The 15,899-nt window shown below is 51.3% G+C and overlaps 2 protein-coding genes across 2 annotated transcripts; both read left to right on the plus strand.

Moving 5' to 3' along the window:
• Positions 1–3,542: 3,542 nt before the first annotated feature.
• LOC135625131 (phenylpropanoylacetyl-CoA synthase-like) lies at positions 3,543–5,306 on the plus strand. The gene is made up of 2 exons (XM_065129482.1): positions 3,543–3,871; positions 4,028–5,306. Exons 1-2 carry the CDS (start codon positions 3,694–3,696, stop codon positions 5,017–5,019), a joined length of 1,170 nt encoding a protein of 389 aa, XP_064985554.1. The 5' UTR covers positions 3,543–3,693; the 3' UTR covers positions 5,020–5,306.
• A 6,538-nt stretch (positions 5,307–11,844) lies between these two features.
• LOC135625132 (curcumin synthase 2-like) lies at positions 11,845–13,807 on the plus strand. Its single transcript, XM_065129487.1, has 2 exons — positions 11,845–12,124; positions 12,595–13,807. The coding sequence occupies exons 1-2, from the start codon at positions 11,947–11,949 to the stop codon at positions 13,584–13,586; spliced, it is 1,170 nt and encodes a 389-aa protein (XP_064985559.1). The 5' UTR covers positions 11,845–11,946; the 3' UTR covers positions 13,587–13,807.
• Positions 13,808–15,899: the final 2,092 nt, after the last annotated feature.

The following is a 15,899-nucleotide window of genomic DNA, read 5'->3' on the forward strand; positions in this document are numbered from 1 at the left end:
ATGCCTAATGACCTTCTCCCCCATCTCATGGGTTAGGTTCTTTAGATGTGCTCATGATGTTAATTCTTGCAGATTATATATTGCTTTGAAGACTAAACTCCAAATGATCACATTTCAATCTTCCTTATATGTAGAGCTCGGCATGACGGAGTTGTGGCCATTTCGAGACTCCTTGATGTTTGCCCTATACAAATAAGTTTTTAGGCAAAGCACCTCCCTTTGAATTCCTTCTGTCTTTTCTCCTTAAGTTATAAGGTTTGCCTTCTAAAGCCCACACCAGTGAACATCTCTTAATGGGTGATGATTGCCGCATCGCCTCCAGCCCATTAAAGCTGCTATCTCCTTCCAACTCTTTTTCCATCAGGATGGATTGTACGGAGATAGTCGATTTTGCTGATAGAATATGATAAAACATATTTTGGATCTCAGTCACGTGGACCCAGACACACGACGATACAGACGTAAAACTTCAAATCTAAATCTGATGTGACGTATAGCACACACGTGACAGGTAATCGCTCGTCGCCCCTTCCGTACGAATAACATCATCATGGTATAGTCGTCTTGGAAAACTTGGGGCGGCGTCGACTCATGCAGGTCGGTCGACACTCGCACAAAAACTTAAGCTGGCTGCATGAGAAGTCGACCGTAGTTAATTGGCCATATACGATCAACTCATCCTCGCAAGTATAAAAGCTAACCCTCCTTGATTAAGAGAAGGATACGCTTAACTCCCTCTAACTCCACTCAACATTGACTTGAACTTCGGATGAGTTGAGTTGGGAAATCCTCCTCCCGACCTCAACCCTTGTGCAGGAACCGACAATGAAATAGCAGCAACCCACCGAGGGAGAACCGTGCTCGAGAGATGATGTTTTGACCTAACCCGACCCGACGTCGACGTGACCCGAATATCTGCGTGGGAACTCTACGTATTCGGGACTGAATCGAGCCGTGCTAACACCTCAACCACGAGATAAAGGTTATCAACATAATCGATCTCTCATAATCTTTGGTTTTTTTTTAGAGTTTTTTATGACTGTTTTTATGATATTTTTCCCGGATGAGCTCAAAGTTAACAATTCTCGCATACTCTGTTCCTCTAACATTGTAAGCCACTCGTTGGTCCGATCTCACTCTTCACGTTTCTTTTCCTCTTTGCTTTAATCCTTAAATCAATATAGCATTTTTTTATTTTTGTAAAAAATAAAAACACCTGAAATTATATGCTACGCAGCTGAACGGTTATTACTGTAGATGGAGGATCAACACAGCCTTAGCTGTTCTACTTGGGCCGGCATGTTTTAGGTTTCATCCTTCTCAAAGTTAGACTTCCCTAGATATAATATCTCTAAATCGGTGACATCATGATCGAAGAAGAACCCGGTTCCAACTACTGCTTGTTCCTCTCATCTAATCGGTGACATTATGATGGAGGAAGAACCCGATTCCGACCACTACTTTTTCCTCTCGAGTGCGTTTCACCATCGCCCTTACACTACCTTTGGTTGAAAGAAGAAGGTTGCCGGTAATCTTATCCTTTCCGGGGTGACGAAAGAACACGATCTAAAGCATACTGATCGTCTCGCGAACCACATGTTGTGGCCATTTTGTCTAGCGACAGAGTTCTTATTGCAGGCGTGTCACACAAAAGCACCAGATTCTTGGACCATACTAATCGATCCTTCGGTGCTGCTTTAGCATCTCATCCGGTCGCGACCTCTACTGATCCCGCAAGTCATCGAAGGAAGACTTTTTGAACCGTCGACATTTATGGGTACATGATTCAGTCTCGAGAAAGCAACTCGGTGCATGCGTACCATACCTAACACTTTGCGAAGCTAAAGAGGATCTGAGCGAATACACACACACACACAAACGCACGCCATGACGTACGTGATTGCTTTACAGTGGCTGACAGCAAGTCCGGATCAAAGTAAACTGGGTGGCTATGCGGGTGTTTGTGCATTGACTTCTGAATGCTTCCATTCCCTCTCTCTTCGACGGCCACGACATCCTCCACCTACCCCGGCCTTATTTTAGGAGGCTTTGTTTGCGGACTATTTGTGACGAGTTCGAGAGTTTGACGTCAAATGAGGATTGAAAATGAGCAGCTTCTTGTGTTCTTAGAGAATTATTGTTAGCTCCACCAACCATTGCCCATTCATTTGACTTCTCTTCTTCACCCAAGCCATTACGTAAAACATTTTAATTCGGCCTCACAGTTCCATTTGATTGTGGACGATATGTCTTTTTATTGCGTGCGAATCTGACTCAAGAATCGCCCATTTTATTCGTGGTTATGAATTATTCATTCAAGTGCCACTTTCAACTATAGCCTCATATCATTTTCTGCAATGGAAGACTCTTCTTGCCATGCCAGCGTTTGCAGGTTTCAGGTAAAGAAAGATGGCTCCTGTAGTGTAGCAATCTATTCGCACGATCTCTTGTTAGGTATTGACCAACTAAAGCTGCGAAGGAATCTAAAAAATGCACAAAAAATGAAGTACCTAATCACGATGACGCAACATTACTACTGCCATCGTAAGTCGCATTCGACTGATCCTAATCTCTACTAAATGACCAAATCATGCATAAAATGGCGTCATGTCATCAAGAGGGAACATAATTACGGATCGATGACCGTAAGTAATCTCTAGAAAATGACCGAATCGTGTATCCGAGTGCATCCGATCGTCGTGGCGTGGTCTGGGAGAGCAGGCAAGCGCTGCTGCGTGGAAACAGAGGAGGCGCACCGAGTCAACGGCGTATGACTCGAGGGGAATGCCACGGTCACTCAAAACGCATACCACGGGTTGACTGCAAGAAAATGACTCGAGTTTTCGATTTGTTTCAGAGCTCAAGTCATCGATCGAGCCCATCTCACGATGCCACCAACCTCGTTACGCATCCATGCCCATGTTTCACATGTTCACGCCACATCTTTTGATATTTTCTTTTTCTTCCTTTTTTTTTTTTTGTAATTCGCTTGACTGACTTGCCAAAATACGCAATCTTGCGTCGATGCATAGGTTGATGAATGGTCCGAGATACTTGCGAGCGGATCGTCCACGGCGATAGCGGTATCGTGTGTGCGAAGAAAATGTTGAAATCGATACAGTTGTTTCGGAAGATATCGGCTGCGTTTTCTAACCAATCCTTGTTTCAGGGACGGACGGACGGACGGACGGACGGCTACTTCAAAATACCACAGTACCAATAAATTCCAAATAAGGGAATGGATGCGGTGAAGGAGATGGGTTGCCATTATTCAAACAATCCAATGGGAGTCGTTTTCCGTGATCCGCAGGGTTGGTTGGTGGGTTCCCCGAAATTACCATGTCCGTAGACTGGACTCGGTCCTCCATGGCTGCTCGCCTGTTCCCGATAGGCTGCGGTCCGCGATTATGTTATTTGTGGCGGTTGTCCGCTTTAACTTGTCAGAGTGGGTAGTTGGTAACATACGTCGGATAGCGTCTCACCAATCGCCAGAGGGCATCGTCAAACTCCCCATTTCCGACTGAATTATTGCAGGCTGACCGACCCGAAAAGGCTCCCTTGTTTCGTCCCACCACGTGAAGTCCATCTATATCAAGACGCCAAGCATGCGCCTTGCTTCGTCCCACCGTCGTTCACCACCTCTGCCGATATCCCTCGAGCGATCATTTGGTACATCGATTCCGACGGCAGAGAATGGACAGCTTCGACGCCTTCCCCAGACCGCAGAGCGCCGACGGTCCGGCCACCATCCTGGCCATCGGGACCGCCAATCCGGCGAACGTGATGGACCAGATGGAGTATGCCGATTACTACTTCCGAATCACCAACGCAGAGGACAAGACGGAACTCAAACGAAAGTTCAAGCGCATATGTAAGTACATGGAGCTGTTCCTCCTCCTCCTCATCGATTCACGCTCTTCTGGCGTTTCTTTCGCACGTTATGTATATATGTGTGCGTGCAGTGGGTTTTGTGATGATATCTGAGAGGAAAAAACTGATCGTTTGTTGATTTGTTGCATGCGTACAGGTGAGAAGTCGACGATCAAGAAGCGTCACATGAGCCTGACGGAGGAGATCCTGAAGAAGAACCCGAGCCTGTGCGAGTACATGGCACCGTCCTTCGACGCCCGGCAGCTGATAGTGCTGGAGGAGGTGCCGAGGTTGGCGAAGGAGGCGGCCGCCAAGGCCATCAAGGAGTGGGGCCGCCCCACGTCGGACATCACTCACCTGGTCTTCTGCTCCGCCGCCGGGGTGGACATCCCTGGCGTCGACTACCGTCTCCTCCAGTTACTAGGCCTCCCTGTTTCTGTTCGCCGCGTGATGCTCTACAACGTGGGCTGCCACGCCGGCGGCACCGCACTCCGCGTGGCCAAGGACCTCGCCGAGAACAACAAGGACGCCCGTGTCCTGGTGGTCTGCTCCGAGCTCAACGTCATGTTCTTCCGCGGCCCAGACGACGACCACTTCGAGAACCTCATCGGCCAGGCCCTCTTCGGCGACGGCGCTGCGGCGCTCATCGTCGGAGCGGACCCGGTCGAGGGGGCCGAGAAGCCCATCTTCGAGTTGGCCTCGGCGTCGCAGGTGATGCTGCCGGAGAGCGAGGAAATGGTGGCGGGACACCTGAGGGAGATCGGTCTGACCTTCCACCTGGCGAGCAAGCTTCCGGCCATCGTGGGCAGCAACATCGAGCGATGCCTGGAGGGGGCGTTCGAGCCGCTGGGCATCACGAACTGGAACGAGCTGTTCTGGATAGTGCACCCAGGGGGACGGGCCATCATCGACCAAGTGGAGGCCAGGGCGGGGCTGGCGCCGGAGAAGCTGGCGGCGACGAGGCACGTGCTCGGCGAGTACGGGAACATGCAGAGCGCATCGGTGCTCTTCATCATGGACGAGATGAGGAAGCGATCGGCGATGGAGGGCCACGCCACCACCGGCCAGGGCTGCCAATGGGGGGTGCTCTTCGGCTTTGGCCCCGGCCTCACCGTCGAGACCGTCGTCCTCCACAGCGTCCCTATCTAGTCCGTGGGGTTTGGGATCCCCTCCGTGAAAACTACATTACATCGGTGACTTTTAACCGTTATTCTTGTACTACACTGCACGCTGCTAAGACTCGTGGGAGGGGCGATGTCGATTAAATAAGGAATTGGATGGATCTCCCGTCCCGGACGACTTCAGGGCGACGGGGACTCCATCATACGTGGTGTGGAGCATGATACGATTAATGTTTCTTCCTCTTCTTTTTCCTGTACAATCCATCGTATGCTGGTTTGTGTCAATGGAAAACTAAGCCAAAGCCTCGTGGGTCCTTTCGGAGTATCAAGCAAAGAGGAGATTGATTGCACGCACCGTAACGAGTGTCTTTAACCGATCGATAAGCTCGCGGATCCAAGAGAGGGAAAATAGAAGAATCTCAACGACTCGATTATTCATGTTTTCTGAATAAAAAATAATCGTTGCCATCGAAGCAGGCGTGTGGTTGAGATTTAAAAGGAGTCGTCCGATGGACGGTCATCCTTTTCCATATTCCGACATAGATATCATAAAATCTGGACCGATCCTTTGTCGGACTATACCAGAGTCTTTCCTCCCGTCGGATACAAACGAAGACCAACCCGGCGCATGATTCCGGAACCGTCTTTTGACTCCACCACCCTCAGTGCGTATTAATAAGAGGGAAATGGAATGGCAGCTTGCTGGGTGGCCTTCGCCTCGTTTGATCACCTTCAGCCAAACCAAGTCAATTGTCCGCGCAGCCGAACCACGATGAAAAGGACGCTTAGCACTGCATGCCCTACGGAACAATCCAAAACCACATGAGCCGGTCCCAACATGTCAAAATAAAGAAAACGCGAGTCTTTTTTGTTCGTTCGACCCTTGGGATGCGATGGTTGGAGACCGGCTTGGCAGCTTCTTTAGTTCTACAGGTTCCACTCGAAGGGTCAACGCAAATTAAAAGACCGGCAACCCAATCTTCAAACCAAATTCCTGTTTGCGTATCGCAGCATGCTCGATAAATTGCTCATGAAAACTGATGCGGAGGGCATCTGTTTAAGCCCGGCGTCGGGGCCGACGCGGCTCGGTTCAAGGGTTCGGATGTCGGGGATCTCGGGCGACACCGTCTCGCACTTGCACACAGGTCGGGCCGGGAGCTCGGCCCGACCCCTCCGACGATCAAGTTAGCGATGTGGAGAGGGTTTTGGAGGAAGAGAAGCCTCCAAGTGTGTTGTGCTTGTCCTTTCTTTCTCCCCTGTTCGTTTAGAACTCTAGGGTATTTATAGATGAGTTTGATGTTACCTGATATGGTTGCTTGCAGGGGCAGGACAGTATCTCTCGTGGCGTCTAACATTGCCACTGGGGTTGCGTGGAGAACCGGGCTACCGTAGGGTATGGGCACGCCTCGGTCGACGTGCTCCTTTGCCTCGATCGAGCGCACGGAGTCAAATGCTGAGGTTGTTGGCTGAGAGCTGGTGACGTTGGCGCACATCAAGTCGGCATTAATGCTTGCTTCCTCGGGCAGTGCGTCCACCTGGCGTGGATGACGTCGTGGAGTGTCACGTCGCCATTTTTGCCCTTATCATATTCCCCCCCCACCCCGAAAGGAGCTATGCGTCGGTTGTCACACAAGGGGAGTCTGATGCATGGCTTCTGTCTCCAGGTGGGTTGGCCGTGCGGACGCAGTTTCGGGGAGAACGGAGCCGAGGGGCCGAGGGGCCGAGGAGCACGACGCAGGCGGGCTAGCCGCGCAGGTGTGTCCTGGGTGGCGTAAAGCCGAAGAGCCGAGGAGCACGACGTAGGCGGGCTGGCCACGCAAGCGTGGTCTCGGGTGGCGTAAAGCCGAAGAGCTGAGGAGCACGACGCAGGCGGGCTTGGCCGCACATGTGTGTCTCGGGAGCATGGGGCCAAGGAGCACGACGCAGGCGTACTGACCGCGCAGGCGTGTCTCGGGAACATGGAGCCAGGGAGCACGACGCAGGCGGGCAGGCCGCGCAGGTGTGGTCTCGGGCATTATGCGGCCGAGGATCACGACGCAGGCGGACAGACCGCACAGGTGTGGTCGTGAGAGCCATGCGGCTGAGTGGCACGACGTGGGCGGTCAGGCCACGTGAGGTGGAGTCGAGCAGTGCATGACAAGGGAAGTGACTTGGGTCGAGAGACACAATTCAAGCGGGCGGGCCGCGCCGAGGTGGACTCGACAGTGTGTGACCGAGAAGCTCGGCGTAGGAAGGCTGCGGCCGAGTGACACGGCTAAGGCGGGTAGGCCGCCCTGAGAGGAGCTCGGCAGTGTATGGCCGAGGGGCTCGGCGCAGGCAGGCTGCGACCGAGGGGCACCGCTCTGGCGGGCAGACCGCGCTGAGGTGAACTAGGCCGTCTACGACCGAGCCGGGCGAATGCAAAAAAGAGGGGGGTTAGACCGAAGCTAACCGTGAGCCAAGAGGCGGTCAGGTAAATATGGAGCCTTTGCTTGGAGGAGACTGAGGAAGGGGCTAGATTCCTTACACGAGGATTACACCGGATAGCAACCGCGGGCGCTTGACCGCTGCTACGGGGCCCATCGCCCAGAGTCACTCCTCTTCCTTGCGGTCACCCAAGCTTCTGCCGTGATGTACCGGTTGGCTCGCTGGAGCATATCTAGTACTGTGGTGGGGGGTCGCTCTACGAGGGACCAGCAGAATCTGGAAGGTCGCAAGCCTACCATGAACGTGCTAGTCATAGGTGCCCAGCAAGCCAATCACATGAGTGATGGCACGTGTGACTTGATACAGAATCTTTTTGCTTATTATATTTTGGCGTATATCACTTTATAACCATTGCATAAATGCATACATATATTGTGATGTCCTTGGATTTGTGCAATGGGAATTGGATCGTGATGAGATCACGATAGTGAGATCGATTCACCTTTAAACACATATCTTAAATAATCCCGGTCATAGGTTACTCGAGAGGGATATCGTGATAACCGGACAGACTGGTGTGCTGTATACCCGTCCATATGATGGATGCAGCTGGTCTCATAGCTGCTTGTGTAGGGACACTAGGGATACAGTACAGGTGCTCATTAGAGAATGAGTTCACTGATTGATCCGCTTACGAAATGCTGGATGGTTGATGATGCCTAATTGTCAGACAGCGATTCCGTAGTCCTAGTGGTGTATTTGGTCCTTAGACTTGAGACACCAATGATGTCCTGTATGAGTGCTCCACTCTTTGATACCAGACTTATAGGTTTGGCTGTCCCAGATCTAGTACAGCTGGTCATTGGGAGTGGTAGTCGACCTTACGAGGGCTATTGAGTGTCGATAGAGGATCATCCACTCTCGGTGTCATGAGAGGAATATCTCATGTGTTCTTGCTTAGACAAATCCCTGGCCAGGGTCATTCGGGTTGAGGGAGAAAGAGTTCTCGGGGAGACTCCGATTAGAGCGAGACTCGAGTAGAAACCGTATGGGTCTGACAACACCATGCTCGATATACGGTCTCTGGGATATTAGATGGATGAGGGGCTATAGGTACACGGTAACTGAGGACAGACAGCTCTAATGGATTGGATTCCCCTGTATCGTCTGGGGACTACGACGTAGTGGCCTAGTACGTCCGTAATCGATGAGTCGAGTGAATTATTACAGAGATAATAATTCACTAAGTTAGAAGGAGTTCTGACATGTATGACTCACAGCCAGCTCGATATTGGGCCTAGAGGGTCACACACATATGGTAGGCCTTGCGATGAGTAGAGGTTCGGATATGAGATATCCGACGGAGCCCTTGTCTTATTGGATGCAGATCCAATACCCACTAGGGGAGGACCCATTAGGGTTTGACAGGGGACCTCTATAAATAGGAGGAATTCAGAGCCCCATAGGCCAGAGAGCTCTTGCTTGCCTTTCTTATTCTCCTCTCTCTCTCCACCTCAAAATAGGCCTGGAGTTTTGAGGAGCATTGTCGCAACCCTGTTGTGTGGATCACCGCTAGAGAGGAGGACGCTTGACCTCCTTCACCCTCTCCTAAGGATCTGCAAGGAAACAGGGATATACGATCTCCCTATGTAACACAATCTACTCTATACGTAGTTTCATGTTTCGTAGATTTTTGCGTATCAATCTTCCCACGATGACGAACATCTCTTTGGGAATCGGGGATTTTGTTTTCTTGATCTTCCGCTGCGCATGTGATGTCGCCCCCTCAGATTCCCCAACAGAACGTCTGCACAAACAGAGAGGGGTGAGTGTCCGGTAAGCTCCGGATTTGAGTGGCAAAGCGATCCACGAAATGTGAGAGGGGCTCGTCCTCTATTTGTTTGAATCCGAGGAGCAGTGCCGCGGAGGGCTTCGGCCGGGCATGGGCTGCGAAGTGGAGCTCGAAGTCCTTGGCGAGTTGCCCGAAGGAAGTGATCATTCCAATCTTCAGGCCGCTATACCATGTGCAGGCCGGACCCCTCAGGGTCGTGGGAAATGCCCTGCACATTAAAGCGTCAGACGTTCCGTATAGTGCCGAATGGGCACGGAAAGCGGCGACATGGTTCGTCGGGTCAGTGGAGTCGTCGTATGCGTCCAAAGAAGGGAGCTGGAAGTTCGGGGGAACGGCGTGATCTCGTATCTCTGGTGCGAACGGAGATCCTCGGTGTGTGTCCATCGAGAGCTCTCCCTCTGAGTTGTGAAACTCCTTCTCTAGTTCGTCGAGCCGCTGACTAAGAAAGCATAGCTGGGCTCGCAGGGAGTCTGTTGATTCCGGAGATAATACCTCGGGCTCTGGGCGGCCGCTCGGGTTTGTCCTTACTGGATCCCCGAGTGGGGTCGGTCTGACCCGAGGAGAAGTGGAAGGCTCCAGAAGCGTCATGTGGGCCCGAGAGGGTGGCTCTTGTTGCCATAGCGGTTGAGTCATAAGTGGGGGTGTCGGTCGGGAGACGAGCGGGATGATGGTTTGCACCATATCCGTCAGAGCTCGGACTTGACGAGTGAAGTCGTGAAAGGCCTCGGATGACACCGGCGAGGGGACGCTTGGAGCGCCCTCGGGCATAAGCAGATTCGGATTGTCGAATGAACGCCGGCAGCGTTCCGAGGTCGCGGGGAGGTCGTCAGCCCGCGGCCCGTCACGCAAGGGACGCACGGCCTGCGCCCCTGCTAAGAATGATCCCTCGGCAGGGAGTTCGTCGGGATCAGTCTGAGGATCCCTCGACATTCGGGCCCTTCTTCTAGCGCTAAAATGATGCGGAGGGCATCTGTTTAAGCCGTGGCCTCGGGGCCGACGCGGCTTGGTTCGGGAGACCGGATGTTGGGGATCTCGGGCGACGTCCCTCGGGGTCTCCCGACGGCCGAGCACGGTGGTTCGGGTCGGGAGGAAGCTCCAGCGCAGCGTCGGGAAGAGACGACACCGTCTCGCTCCTGCACACAGGTCGGGCCAGGAGCTCGGCCCGACCCCTCCGACGATCAAGTTAGCGATGTGGAGAGGGTTTTGGAGGAAGAGATGCCTCAAAGTGTGTTGTGCTTGTCCTTTCTTTCTCCCCTGTTCGTTTAGAACTCTGGGGTATTTATAGATGAGTTTGATGTTACCTGATGTGGCTGCTTGCAGGGGCAGGACAGTACCTCTCGTGGCGTCTGACATTGTCACTGTGGTTGCGTGGAGAACCGGGCTACCGTAGGGTATGGGCACGTCTCGGTCGACGTGCTCCTTTGCCTCAATCGATCGCACGGAGTCAAATACTGAGGTTATTGGCTGAGAGCTAGTGACGTTGGCGCACATCAAGTCGGCATTAATGCTTGTTTCCTCGCACAGTGTCTCCACCTGGCGTGGCTGACGTCGTGGCGTGTCACGTCGCCATTTTTGCCCTTATCAAAAACTACATATTTATCATTTGTTGCGAGCTTCGGACGTTCTTAATTCGGAGCGTTTTGCATCTACGATTGGCTCGGTGGAGATGCATGGATATCTTAGTCTTAGCTCAGCAAATATGGCCACTGTGTTTGCCATTCGGGGTGGGTTCGGTGAAGTGTCCGAATCAAGTCGGCACGCCATCTTACACCGCGAGGGATGAGGTAAGCTGACGAATGGACAAAGGAATAAACCAACGCGCAGACTGCTGCCTGAGAACCACCAGATGCCGACACATGGACCTACTCCTTGCGTTGGCATCACCTCATGCTGACATCCGCAACGTTTTTCACTTGTTTGGGTGAGAGCAGTCCTTTTCGAAACGACATTTGTCCAACCTGTACGTCCTCGAATGGGTGTTGGGTAGAACGCAAGCGATTGTTATCAACATTAACACTCGAATGATCCATGCAATGGTGGAGAGAGAGACGTGGGTGGACCACAGCATTAACCTCTTCCTCCAAACCAAGTGGCGAGGATCGGAAGTCTAATTTGTGGCTCGATCGTGTTGGCGAGGATGACTTCCGCCATTGACGTGAATTAATCGATCGACGTCCGGTCACACACGGGAACATACGCGGCGAGAAACGAGTCGGGAGCGGTTGGTGAGGGCCTCGTCTGAGGATGACTTCTTGTCGCAGTATCTCCACCACGACGCTTACGATATTTGCGATGGCTCCCAATAATTATTCCGTGGATATCAGCATTTTCTCCAAGAGCGTTGAGAGGTAAGCCGCAGCCATCCACCGTGAACGGGAGTAGGTGGAGCAAATGTTTGCTAGCGCCAAAGGAAGACCGAATACAAAGAAAGCATGGTCATCTACAGAGGGAAGAAACAGAGGAGACACGACCAAGTAAGCTTGCTTGAAGCCTTACAAATTCCATGAGATAAGGTTACCAGAAACGATTATAGCGACTGCGCACGCATACATTAGGAATCCTTGGGAAAGAGGGAAGGGGTGAGGGTAGGTACAAACGGGGGATCGTCTTTCCCTATATATATATCATAGATAGCCGAAGGAGGTGAGTCACTTCCAAGATCTAGATTTTGGAGCTTGAGCTTCGACGCAAGTAAATATGTCCAGCCTCCACGCCATGCGCAAGGCACAGAGGGCTCGAGGTCCGGCCACCATCATGGCCATCGGGACCGCCAACCCTCCCAATCTCTACGAGCAGAGCACGTATCCGGATTACTACTTCCGCGTCACCAACTCCGAGCACATGCAGGAGCTGAAGCACAAGTTCCGGCGCATCTGTAAGAGACTCTGTTCTATATCTTTCTCTGAAAATTCTTGCGAGTCGACCGTAGAATCTTTCTGCGGAGATGACCACACACACACACACGCACACGCTTGAACGCTGCGATTCACTCTTTTTTGCCAATCCATTCGTTCTTCTTCGTCTTCGCTTATTTAACGTCCATATCAGACTCGCTCAGAGCAGATATAACGTAATCGTCGAGGGAGGTTAACTAACTTTGCCGTTCATGTTTCCTGCCTATATACGGACCATAACGTAATCGTCGGGTTAAACGTGAGTCTTCAACTGGCGTCTTTCTGGTACTGCCTAGGCGTGTTAGCAGTTTAATTATTGCAACAGATCGAGAGGTCCACAATTAGTCTGCATTACGAGTCACTGAAACATGCATGCATCCAAACCAGAGCAAGCAAGAAAAGAGCTACTAACTTGGCTCTGTTTTTTGCTTGCCATGTTCGTCGGACGAAGGCGAGAAGACCATGGTCAAAAGACGCTACCTCTATCTCACGGAGGAGATCCTAAAAGAACGGCCAAAACTGTGCGCCTACATGGAGCCATCTTTCGACGACCGGCAGGACATCGTGGTGGAGGAGGTGCCCAAGCTGGCCAAGGAAGCCGCCGCCAAGGCCATCAAGGAGTGGGGCCGCTCCATGTCCGACATCACCCACTTAGTCTTCTGTTCCATCAGCGGCATCGACATGCCAGGCGCCGACTACCGCCTCGCCAAGCTCCTCGGCCTCCCCCTATCCGTCAACCGCATCATGCTCTACAGCCAGGCCTGTCATATGGGCGCCGCCATGCTCCGCATCGCCAAGGACCTGGCCGAGAACAACAAGGGCGCCCGGGTGCTCGTGGTGTCCTGCGAGATCACCGTGCTCAGCTTCCGAGGCCCGGACGAGCACGACTTCCAGGCTCTCGCAGGCCAAGCGGGGTTCGGCGACGGGGCAGCTGCGGTCATCGTGGGCGCAGATCCCATCCAAGGCGTGGAAAAGCCGATCTACGAGATCATGTCGGCCACGCAAGTGACGGTACCGGAGAGCGAGAAGGCCGTCGGTGGCCATCTCAGGGAGGTAGGCCTGACCTTCTATTTCTTCAGCCAGTTGCCGATGATCATCGCCGACAACATAGAACATAGCCTGACCGAGGCTTTCAAGCCCCTGGGGATCACCAACTGGAACGACATCTTCTGGGTGGCGCACCCGGGGAACTGGGCGATCATGGACGCCATCGAGCGCAAGCTGGGGCTCCAGCCGGAGAAGCTCACCACGGCGCGGCATGTTTTCTCCGAGTACGGGAACATGCAGAGCGCCACTGTGTACTTCGTGTTGGACGAGGTCAGGAAGCGATCGGTGACGCAAGAGCGGTCCACCACCGGCGACGGACTGCGGTGGGGCGTGCTCTTTGGGTTTGGCCCCGGGCTCAGCATCGAGACCGTCGTGCTCCGCGGTGTGCCACGCTAGGGATTTCCATCCCCCCGTAATGATGCACGCAAGTTATCATCAATCTAGTCTAGTGGTGCTCTCCAGATGTGTTGTGTGAATTGTGACGACGCTGTAAACGAATCACGCTCTTTCCTTGCTGGGTTTGGCCAAAAAGAAGGGATACGATGGTGGCATGTATGTTCATGAAGAACCATCCCGTGTTCAATGAATTGAACCCAAAAATATCCCTTTTGATCGTACGGAGACATCCTTGTCGATCGCCATCATCTTGAACGAAGCCCAAAGCTCATCGGCCGACTCGTCCTGCGTGTGACAAATGAAATATCGAGCGACAATTGATTAGATGTCTTTACATAGAATAGCTTCGAAATTTCCGAGTAAACTGAGAGTAATCTGTAGCTTAGCTTCTGCTGGTGCACGCCTTCTTCTTTTTTTTTTTTTTTTTGCTTTTCGTAGTTAGTTATGAGCAAAGCCAAGTGGATGACATGAGTTTGGGTAAAGCCATGCGGTGCAATGATACCTGATTAGACTACATGGAGTCTAGTCGCTGAGCAATTCAAAGATCGCCGGTAGTTACATCTCCATAAGGAAATTTCATATGGGCAATTGCACCTGATTGGCTAAACCCAAAGGCAACTTTTAAGTGGGTGGGTTCTTTCCTTGAGTGACAAGTAAAAGACAACGGGAAAAAAAGAGGCCACGCGGCTCATGTACTTACTCTCTCTCTCTCTCTCTCTCTCTCAGGAGAGCTGCCATGTGGGACCCGCACTTCAGCTCCGACGCACGGGAAATGAAGTGCCACGTTATTTACAACGGAAAAACTATCGCTCGATAATTTATTACGGTAAAAGATATATATATTATTTCTTTTGAGAAGCATCAAATTCTCTTTGAATGTGCATGCTAACGCTATTTGAAGTGGGATACAAGATGGAACACCGGAAGAGGCGCGAGAACAGCAGAGACGCAAAGATGCTTGAAAGGAACAACGAGGACGTAGTCTGAATCTGCAACCAAATGGACGCACCTCGAATATATATATATATCCACCGTTCGAGAAGCTGGAACGATGAATTAAGCAGGTAAGTATTGGACCTATAATGCCCTGTGTGATTTTTTGTTGGAAACCCGGCAAAGAACCATAAAATTACACCTCGTCGTCCTGGGATCAGGTGATCGTCCGGGCCTGGGATGAGGGATTCTGGATTTCTCTGGTAATGCTAACTTAAACCGAAACACAGCATATTTCCACTATGAGACCATAGATATCTCTAGTATTACACCAATTAAATCGGAAGATCTACATACATACTATTAGCTATACATCAAGACGTTTCTACGTGCTTGAGATCTTGGCGCCTGCCTCGTCGTGGTGATGGCCGTTCAGTTATCGTAGTCCATGATTCGAAAGTGGACTCAGGAAATAAAATATGGCTTCTTCGATGTGAGGGGCGGGCAGAGCCAATCGTACTGGTTTCTTTGAAGACCATCACAGATCAGAGAAGAAAAACCTGGCCATGTAACTTTCCATCTTTAAAAAAACATGTAGAACTAATCAAAGGCCTAAGACATTTCTATAGCTGTTTCCGTGCACCAAACAGGGGGGAGAGGTTGGTGAAGACCACTTGTGTATGTATATAATAATATAATGTTCTCTTCAAAGGTTGGTGAAGACCTTATCGATGATAATGATGGTAGCGTGGACTGATCGTACTCAGGAAGCGATTGAGTCGGGAAATGGAGGCCAGCTCGTGACGGCGTATTGGAAGCCGCAGATGTGCGTGAGTTGCATGGGCGGTAGGTGTGCGTGCTCATCTCCGATTTCAAAGCAACCGGTGGTGAAGTCATATCTCGACCAATTGGGTATTAGTGACTGACTCGTTCGTTGTACGTTCCACCAAGTGCCCGCACATCGCCATCGTCGCTTCTCTCTCTCTCTCTCTCTCGGGTTTAAGCGCACGCTTAAGCAAGCCTTCTTTTCTTTATCCGCTACCATAGTCTGTCTTCATTTTTTTTTCTTTGTGCGACCAAACGAATATATATTATCAATCAATAATTGATATATCTGATGACAATGTTTCAGGGTGACGGAATGGCTGACCGAATCAATTGCCATCGTCATCTACGTGAGGAGCCAGTCAGTCTATAAGTTTGACTAAAGCAACAATGAAGGTAGGTCTGTTTGCACTTGGACATTCATTTAATAGAATTATTATTATTATTATTTCCCTCCTAAGTTGTTTTATTAGTAATTCTCGACGAGATTATAATAACGATGCCTCATCACTTTGTAGTTTGGTTCCAGTGGTTGGGAAAAGCGATTCATATAGG

The sequence above is a fragment of the Musa acuminata genome, chromosome BXJ2-10 (genome assembly GCF_036884655.1).
Source record: "Musa acuminata AAA Group cultivar baxijiao chromosome BXJ2-10, Cavendish_Baxijiao_AAA, whole genome shotgun sequence".
Taxonomy (NCBI): Eukaryota; Viridiplantae; Streptophyta; class Magnoliopsida; order Zingiberales; family Musaceae; genus Musa; species Musa acuminata.

What these genes read in the sequence shown, in the direction of transcription:
- LOC135625131 (XM_065129482.1), top strand. Translation starts at nt 3,694, where the DNA reads ATGGACAGCTTCGACGCCTTCCCCAGACCGCAGAGCGCCGACGGTCCG. An exon ending in ACGAAAGTTCAAGCGCATAT is followed by an intron (nt 3,872 to 4,027) that starts GTAAGTACATGG and finishes GCATGCGTACAG; the next exon opens with GTGAGAAGTCGACGATCAAG.
- LOC135625132 (XM_065129487.1), top strand. Translation starts at nt 11,947, where the DNA reads ATGTCCAGCCTCCACGCCATGCGCAAGGCACAGAGGGCTCGAGGTCCG. An exon ending in GCACAAGTTCCGGCGCATCT is followed by an intron (nt 12,125 to 12,594) that starts GTAAGAGACTCT and finishes CGTCGGACGAAG; the next exon opens with GCGAGAAGACCATGGTCAAA.